The following is a 9,859-nucleotide window of genomic DNA, read 5'->3' on the forward strand; positions in this document are numbered from 1 at the left end:
CTAAAAACGAACAATTGCTTTACGCCGAATTGCCGCTATTTCAAAAGTGAAAGTAAAATGCTCACTGCGCTTTTAAGCTATTTAAAAGCGAAGGAAAGCGAGGAAAAGAGGGAAAATTCAAACGAACTAAAAACTAACAATTGCTTTACGCCGAATTGCCGCTATTTCAAAGTGAAAGTAAAATGCGCACGCTGCTTTTACAAGCTATTTAAAAGCGAAGGAAAGCGAGGAAAAGAGGGAAAATTCAAACGAACTAAAAACTAACAATTGCTTTACGCCGAATTGCCGCTATTTCAAAGTGAAAGTAAAATGCGCACGCTGCTTTTACAAGCTATTTAAAAGCGAGGAAAAGAGGGAACGCCCCGCCCCCACGGTGATACCGGTATTACCGGTGTTGTCACACGTCGATTAACCGGTGGGAAAATTTCCTCACCGTCACAACCCTACTAAGAAATCAAATACACTGCTGGACAATAACCAATAATTTGTATTCTATAATATTTTTTCCTATATTTTCCTAATGACAATTTTATGATTGGTTTATAAACTACAAACATAGTTTAATTTTTATCACAGAATAAGGCAGTTTATATACTGTAATAAATACTTTGTCAATTAGCACTGCATTATAGTGGAATGCAATTTCTCCCAAAGACATTTTCTACCAAGGGGGACCCTACCCAAAATCCATTTCCACCGAGGCTACCTCTAGAAACGTAAATGGCCAGTTGTATGGGTTGCCGACTCTGGCTACAACAATAGCAGTATACCTTTATCCATATTAGGGATTTCCTGGCACAACTTAAGTTATTACTTTTATGGGCTGTTTTGGACTTTCTACGACCATGAGTGCTTCTACACTGATTTTATAAAGCCACAACGAGAAAACTAGCATGACTGTTGTGGATATAGACAACTTATTACAATTAAATCAATTCCCAGTATATAAAATCAAGCCCTACATACACTGACTGTCCTGTTCTGTTGAATAGACCATGGAAGTAAACTGGGTTGTCAATGTCATTTTATATTGACTTTAATGTGTGTAATCCTGTAGCATTTATAGATGTTTCTCTCTCTTGTTCTCAGCCTGTGACATGAACGTTCATAAACAGTGTGTGATGAACGTGCCAAGTCTGTGCGGGACCGACCACACCGAACGCAGAGGAAGACTCTTCCTCAAGGTCGAGGTCAGCGGAGACAGACTCCACGTCACAGGTCAGCATTCCACATGCATTGGGAACATCCCAGAATAGGATAGACAAAAAATCCCTGCAGGGTAATCACAACAAGTTTTGTATCATCCTGAAAGATTTTATTTTGTCATATGACATGGCTACTTACCAGCTAAATAAACCCAAAGCACACAGAAAAAAACACCTTTCAGACATTCTCAGAGTTTTCTTTCATGTCTTATCATGCTTGACCAGACAAATACACACAAAATATATCAAAATCTCAGCCTTGGCACACAGTCAGTTATGTCTTAAGAAAATGAGATATGTGTCAATATATTGGATCTGTGAATTAGGTCTTAAAGTGACAGCAGCCTAATTTGCCTGCTGCTGTGTTAGCAGACATTCTACTAATATTCTAATGACTGGTAGTTGACATGTAGTTGTAAAGTCACTTATTTAATTTATACAGTGAAGACTATGCAATGTTATTTTATATTTGATTATGTTATTCAATTTCTGTAGTATTTCTTACCTGAATACTACTCTTAAACATACTCTTAAACCTGAAAAGCCTAAAGCACTGTTTATTTCTTTCGTGTCTGTGGTCTATAGTATTCTATAGTATTTATTTGTGCTATTGCTTGTTTATTGTTCTTATTTTATCACTGACTCTTTACTTATCTTTAATCATGTTTGAACTTTATATTTGTTAGACTGGTAGTTTTTGCTGTGGTATCAAAATGTAAAAATATATATTTGTTTGCTTATTTTTTGTTTGTTTGTTTGTCAACGCAAGTAAATACTGCAACCACTGGCCCGTAGAGAAAATCCTAAAGGATTAGGATACTAAACAGGGCAAATTTGTGTGACAGCAATCCCATAAAAGCACTAATAGAGGTGGAAAGTTCTGCAGGTGATCTACTCACAGTGCACAAATTAAAAAACACAGCCACATAATTTCCACAATGACCAACGCAAACTACCAATCAAATTAGCAATCAAATTAGCATAGGGTTGCAAACAAGCAGAGCCGATGATAATCAGGTGCGTGTAATCTACTAACAACACGAGTGCAAAATGGGTTAAGACATAGGACTTTTGGGTTTTGGTATTTCGGTATTAAATAATGGTGCAAATACCAGTAAACTGACTACCGCAATCCTTAGTAAATCACCTTGAATTATTTATTTCAATATTCGGTAACACTTTAGTTTAGGGACAGTTCTTACTATTAACTAGTTGCTTATTAGCATGCATATTACTAGCATATTGGCTGTTTATTAGAACTTTTAAAACACATATTAATACCTTATTCTGTGTGAGCATATTTTAGATCCCTTAATCCTACATCATACCTAAACTTAACAACTACCTTACTAACTATTAATAAGCAGCAAATTAATTGTCATTTATTGGGCAAATAAACTTAAACAACTAAATAGCATTTATTCACATAACAAAAAATGGCCTCCTATGCCCTTCATAACAGCTTGCATTCTTGCTGGCATTGTTTATGTACTTTTTGACTGTAATTGGGTATCTGAAGAAAAAAACACTATAAAGCTCTCTGCCTTTCTTTCATAGATAACAGCAATAATTACTATAGCATTAGGAATAGCCTACTACTGTTACTAAAGAGCTTACGCATATTGGAGAACTAACCAATACAGAAAACTAAAAAATTATTTTGGTAATCACCAATACTGTTAGTTTAGAGCAGCAGTGGCACAAACCATAATTTGTTAAAAACCTTACATAAATTTGTTTTAATAAATTTGTTAAGCATTGTATATAGTGAATATAGTTTAAATCTTGAATTAAAAATTTAAATAATAATAAAGATCACAAACTCAGTGGTAACCAATAGGTGAGAGTAATGTTCTGCAGGAACACATGTTCACTTTGACCACAGTCTCGTCTTCCTGTCATTTCTTTACCCTGTAATAGGCGGTTATGAAGCATCTGATATTTATATTCAGAAAATGACACGCTGTTATCCCCTTTCAGTTGCTACTCTCATAAAATACTTGCAATGCATGTTGACCGTTAAATCTTAATTTAACTTTCAACAACAGATATTTCAGCACAATAAATGTTTTTGCGCTGATTATTAATTGTCTCTGTTTTCCGTCTGTCTGACACACGTGCATGTGCACGCGCCCGTCGCTCATTCAGTAAAGATTAAAACGTAACACAGACTGTCAGCACGGACCTTTATGCAAAAATGGAAATGCTCATTTTTATTTGTGACATTTATACATAAGGATATGACCATAAACTAAAAGTTTTTGTCAAAGTGCCTGACAGGGCAAGCCATTACGCTAATGCATTAGCTTAAAGCTTAAAATAAAGAATTCTCATGTTTTGGGCAGCTTGGATCACGTAACTCTCCCGCAGCATCTCATTCTGTTTCCTCCACTATTTTTAGATGCATTTTGTCCATATAAATGCCTAATTCAGTGCTGTAATTTGACGCAACCAGCTGAAGTTGGACGTCCACTGAGGGCAGACCCGACTAATCGATAATGAGAATCGTTGTCGATGATTTTCATAATCGATAATAATGGATTTTATCGATTAGTTGTTGCAGCCCTATAGTTAGTTAATAGTGAGAATTGGTCCCTGAACTAAAGTGTGACCAAATATTCTGCTACAAATGCATATGCAATAAGGTCAGCCATTTCATCACTAATTTTTCACTGTGTCTTTATTAAATCCTTACAGTAGTTTTTTTTAACACCAAAAGAGGGTTTGCACTAGCGCAAGCTGTTAGTAAATGTGTTGAGCCCTGAACATGAAATTTGGCTTTAAGTATCATCCAAAAAATCAAGCATAGCGTTAGTTCTGGCAGGTCACGAGAGTCAAGCTTGCATCAGCTGACTCTCAGGAATACGACGCATATCACGGTATTCCTATATTAGGTCTATTCTGTATTATTCAGCAGCTTTATCGCTTGCTCTGGAGAAAATTAGACAGTGAATTCCATCTCTGTAGGAAGAGTACAATCAGGAATTTTGCGAGAGGGGTTTGTTCCTCACACTGTTTGATTGACTGTTGACAGTTCGTTGATTGATACGAGCTGCAAGATTGGAAGTGACCTGAGCGAGCGATGCTTCTCGCAGTGATATATCATTGACATTGGACTCTTTGCCTGCAAATCATCGCTGAAGTTGTGCTAATGTGACTGCATCAACAACAGTTTACACGAGATCTGCCTTCCCTGCTGGAAGGAGTAAGATTTCAAGAAGGGGATCAAGCATCCACATCACAGCTGCCTATATCTTACCCTTTATTCATCTCTGAATGTCTTCACAAAGCTAAGCTAAATTTCTTCTTTTATTCTCATTGCTTAAAGCTATCGGGGAATTGGCAAATATTGCTCGTTGTTTAAGGCTAGTTGTTCAGTAACATGCTTGTTGCTATAGGCTTATTGGTTGTATTTCGACACTCTGTTACCCAGTTAAACTTTCCAAAGCAGAGGCTGTTGTTTAAGGCTATCTGATTGATGAAACATGGTTGCTGCTTAAGGCTAATCTAGTATTGGAAATGCCATTTCTTCAAGCTTATCCGACTATTATTGCCAACATGCTTTCAGACAGCAGCATGCTTGTTGCTTAAAGCTATCTAGTGTATCGGTAACATACTTGTTACTTAACGCACAGTATGTAAATTTTGCTACTAAAGGTTGTTATTCAAATGCTAACAACGTCATCTGGATAAGGGCAACATGCTTGTTGCTTAAACTTCTGGTATTGACCATATGCTTGTCGCTTAATCTTGTCAGGTACTGCATTAAAGGGCATGCTGCTCTTCTTAGCCACTTATTAAAGAAGAGCACCCATTTGCTGCTACTCTCCTCCTGTAAGGGGCATGCTGCTCCAGCCTCTGCTATTTCAGAAGAACATGTTTCTCCTTTCAGATTTGCCATCAGTTTGTGGTTTGGGGGTTATTGCTGCTCTCCCTGCTCATTCATGACAGGCTGTATGGGTGAGCGGGGAGATTTTACCTAGAACAGAACCATTCCGCCAATCCAAACTGTATGCAAAGTGTCAATCATTTTGACGATAGTGGTCCTAACAGAATTATATTTATCCAAATAGTTCTTGTGATTTTAATGCTTCTACATTATTTATATAATTCACATAACATGTTCCTATTTTGATCTCTTTGCGTGATCCTTGCAAGTTCACATTAGTCTTATTACTCAGATTTTATAATACTTTGCTGCTGTTTTTCCACAAACTGCCAGTTAGCATTAAGCTATCATGGTAGGTCATGTGTTGAGGGTTGAGTGGGTTTAGAGACTGAGCATGTTTGTGCGTGTGGAGGGCCAAGGGTCACAGCAGGACTAAGGCAGGCAGCAGGTATGAGGGAGCTTAAGTGCCAGATGTCTGGCCTGATGCCCGGCTGGTGTGATGGTGGGGGTTTATGTGGGGGCGGAGGCATGCATGTCCAGTGAACACATTCCTGAGAGCTTGCACCTCTTCCCTGCTGTGAGAATATCATCTCTGCTTATCTCTGACCTTACACACACACATTCTGAAGTCAGGCAGGGGCTGCACACTGATCCGCTGATGATTATCTGGAGAATTCATCATGAGTCCCGTTCAGGAAGTTCTATAGTTATTAAAAGTCATAAACAGTGATTATAGTGTAGAAGGACCCATATTCTACACTATTGCATTTTATTTCCCTCTGAACTGCAGTTGATGGTGTTAGTCTGGGGTTCTTTAACCACACAAAAAAACATAATTTAGATTTTTTTTAACTGTGTTTTCCATCTTCTCTGGCCCTTCAAAGGATAGTTCCTTTACTCAGCTTCCTCTTGTTTCAAACCCTTAAAACTTTTGTTCTTCTTCAGAACACAAATGAAGATATTTTATGAAAACTTAGGAGATTCCTGGCCGTCTATGGAATGTCTAGGAAATAACATTTTCAAGCTCCAAAAAAAGGTCATAAAAGCATCGTGAAAGTAATCCATTTGACTCCAGTGGTTTATAATACCAATTTTATGAAGCGATGTGATTGATTTGTGTGTGAAAACAAAATGTCTTCATATTAATTACTTTTATGAGGCTTTTATGACCTTCTTGGAGCTTGAAACTTTTGATTACCTGGACTTTCAGTGGATTGACAGAAATCTCTCCATTTTTATTAAAAATAACTTCATTCATGTTTTGAAGATGAACAAATGTCTTATGGGTTTGGAACGAAATGAGGGTCAGTAAATGATGACAGAATTTACATTTTTGGAAGAACCATTTTTTTTAAACAGAATCTTTTTGCTGCTTTATCTTTAAGTAAAAAAAAAAAAAGATTGACAGAGCTTTGATATAGACTAATACAGTTTAATCATAGAAAAAATGATGTACACTAATATTTGTACATTTTCACTGTTGACTGTGCTATATTTAATTAATGTTTACACTTTATTATTAAATCTTTTGTTATCCAATGAAAAGAATGTCCATAGATTTTGAAAAGGACACAAGGTGAAATTGCAATTCTGTTAATTGGCCAGGAGTTCATGCTTGTAGGCCAAAGTTTTGAGTTGTGTACATTACAATGTCTCAAACTCTATTATTTCAAAAGTACAGTGAAAATAAAAATATTGTCGTTTCAGGTTACAGAACATGAAATGAATCATTAGCTGGATTCTAAAGAAGTGTTAACACATGTTTTCTGTGTCTGGAGAGGTCATCTGCCTGGAGCTGTAAGGAATATGATTGGGTTCTTCATGGGGTTTGGGAGTTCACTGCTCTGGTGTGAACTTGATTAAATTTGTCCAGCCAAGAACACAGCAGCATCCATGTGCACTTGTACGGCACACAAAAAACACACATAAACACACCCTCAGGCTAGGTTTCCTCTTTTTAATCAGACTCTAAGATGCTTTTGGTGCAGAACGGAGTGCTTCGGACATCACAGTTCTGTCCATATGGTTGGTGCGAAAGTGGTTTTGCTAACTTGCCTGAGCCATTCAGTCATCCCTATTTACACTACATTAGTCATCATCTCCTTAGTCATGCTTTTCAGTGCAGGATATTATCCTGCTTGCTGAATGCTGATCATCATTTAAACAGGTTTTTAATGGCAACACACTCTTATTAGATATTAAGCGAGTGGTTGATACAAGAATTGCTAGCAGGAAGTGTTTGGTCAACCAGTTTCATTAGACAAATTATACTTTTTGGCTCTTCTTTAAACTTCATGGTTTTTTTTTTGTTTTGTTTTTTTTATGAACAGCAAGATTATTCAGGTACTAGTACTAAACCAGCATAAACCAGTCTGGATCAGCACGGAAATTCACGTTGGTTTACTGTAAGTTGATCTTGTCAAGTTGTCAGTGATTCTCCTATAACTGCCTCTGTCGGCTGTGATGTGGAGACCTGCTGTAAATCAGAAGTATGTCCCAGGGTGTCTGACACAAAGGCAAATTTCCCATGGGACTGGCAACTTCCTGCCTGTATAGTGTCTCAAAGTCTCGATCAATGCAGCTGACACAAGCTGTCCTCTGTGGAGGAGTCATATATTGGTGATAGTTTTACTGGTGCTATAGAAAGTGCTTTTCACTAGTTGGGGAAAGTTTTTTTTGTTGTTGTTGTTCTTTTTTTTTTTCTTTTACATTTTTATTTCTTTCCTCTGCCTACAAAAAAAAAAAAAAAAAAACCTGACTGACCAGTGAGATATGAGCTGCTGCTCTTACACAGTTACATGGTTCCCACAATAATGGAAAACGTGGCAATATTTGGAAAGTTTAGGTTTTAGGTTTTCCAGACAATTAATTTAAATAAATAAAAATAAAATCAAATAAACTGACACTGAATACTGGAGTGAAATTTAAATTGATTAAAATAGGAAACATTTTAAATTGTAATAATATTTTACAATATTAATGCTTGTTCTGTATTTCTGATTAATAAATCAAATGAATTCAGATTTGGTGAGGATAATAGACTTTATTTAGTAAGGGATAATGTACATAATGTACAATAAACTCCGACAGGGTGATCAGTACCCCGATGTGAAGCATCTAACCTTGAGGTCATGAATTAACGTTTCTGCATTTGGCATTGAGAGCATAGGTCGTAATGTAGATACATTGGAAAAATGCAGTTTTACAAATGGTAGAAACATGGTTTTCAAAGGAAAGATTGCTATCAAATAGCACATTTAGGTTTCGAACTGATGACGAAGAATTGACAGCACATCCATTAAGTGTTAGACCGTGTTCTAGGTTATTACATATTATTAGGTTATTTTCACCACATAAATAATGACGAGGACATAAAATGTTATTTGAGAAGAAAGTTTTTTAAAATCTTTCCTTTTTAATATCTTAAATCCATTACAGTGTAGCTACAAGATGAATACTTTTCCTCAATTAGCAACACTTTTAGTACTAAGACGAACACTTTTAACAATACTACCGCAAGCCTGCTATTAACAGTGGTTTTTTTACAGTAAATACAGTCAATAACTGAGGCAAGTTGTGTTTGAATGAAACGAGCAGCCTCAAATACCCGTACACTAAAAAATGCTTGGTTGTTTCAACCCCAACTTTGGGTGAAATATGGACTAACCCAACCGTTGGGGTAAATTTATAAAAAGGGGGTCATATGATGCGATTTCAATTTTTCCTTTCTCTTTGAAGTGTTGCCGGCCTCTGCTCTAGGCCAGTGATGGGCAAACTTGGCCAGAGATTTGATCCAACCCTGATAAAACTCACCTGCCTGTAGCTTTCTAGTAGTCTTGAAGACAATGATTAGCTGGAGTACATATTTGACCCAAAGTTGGGTTGAAACAACCCAGCATTTTTTAGAGTGTATGAACATGTGTTATTCTGCGTTGCTATTGACAACGGTTGTTATCGTGAAATAACATACCTCGGAATGTTGCTACTGACCAATCAGAATCGAGTATTCCAGGGAACCATGTAATACAGTGTTTCTCAACCCTGGTCCTGGACGTCCCCAAACCCTGCACATTTGGTGTGTCTCCCTAATCAAACACACCTGATTCAACTCATTAGCTCATTAGAAGAAACTCCAGGACCTGAAATGGGTGTCCTTGTCAGACAAGGGAGACATACAAAATGAGCAGTGTTGGGGGGTGCCCAGGACCAGGGTTGAGAAACACTGTGCTAATAGAAACATTTAACAAATATTACTGACCTCAAACTTTGGAATGGTAGTGTACTTTTTCTCATCTAGATATTGCTCTGTAGTCTAAAACTTGGTTGCAATCCATAGTGATATTTGATGTCTGAATTGTTCTATTGATTGGGATTTGAGTGATTTGTGAATTGTGAAAAATAGTAATCACAAATGGCTGGAAAAATCTTGGTAAAGTCATGGATATTAATTGGATAAAAAATAAAAAAATCTTAATCGAAGAATTCCCAATTCGTTTAAAAGTTTAGAGTTTGCATATGAGACCTCGCACTGGTTCTGATCGCTCTCTGTAGGCCTGAACTTCTGGAGTCTGTTTGTCTTCTTTGAGGGGTTTATTACATAACCTCCCCCTTCCCCCAAGCTTTGGCTTCAGCTTAACACGTTGGTGGTCCCTATCAGCATCTTTGAGGGTTAACCTCCCCCTTCCCCCAAGCTTTGGCTTCAGCTTAACACGTTGGTGGTCCCTATCAGCACTATCAGCACGGATCCAATTTGTAACGGAGGGCT

At 37.2% G+C, this 9,859-nt stretch overlaps 1 protein-coding gene across 1 annotated transcript in view; it reads left to right on the top strand.

Moving 5' to 3' along the window:
- LOC107664393 (protein kinase C alpha type-like) overlaps window positions 1–9,859 on the top strand; it is a 70,790-nt gene that overhangs the window by 3,198 nt on the left and 57,733 nt on the right. Inside the window, exon 2 of the mRNA XM_016454953.1 lies at window positions 1,090–1,218. Within this exon, the coding sequence (XP_016310439.1) occupies window positions 1,090–1,218 (129 nt within the window). The remainder of the gene's footprint in view (window positions 1–1,089; window positions 1,219–9,859) is intronic.

This window comes from Sinocyclocheilus anshuiensis, unplaced genomic scaffold (assembly GCF_001515605.1).
Source record: "Sinocyclocheilus anshuiensis isolate Anshui unplaced genomic scaffold, SAMN03320099.WGS_v1.1 scaffold321, whole genome shotgun sequence".
Classification (NCBI taxonomy): domain Eukaryota; kingdom Metazoa; phylum Chordata; class Actinopteri; order Cypriniformes; family Cyprinidae; genus Sinocyclocheilus; species Sinocyclocheilus anshuiensis.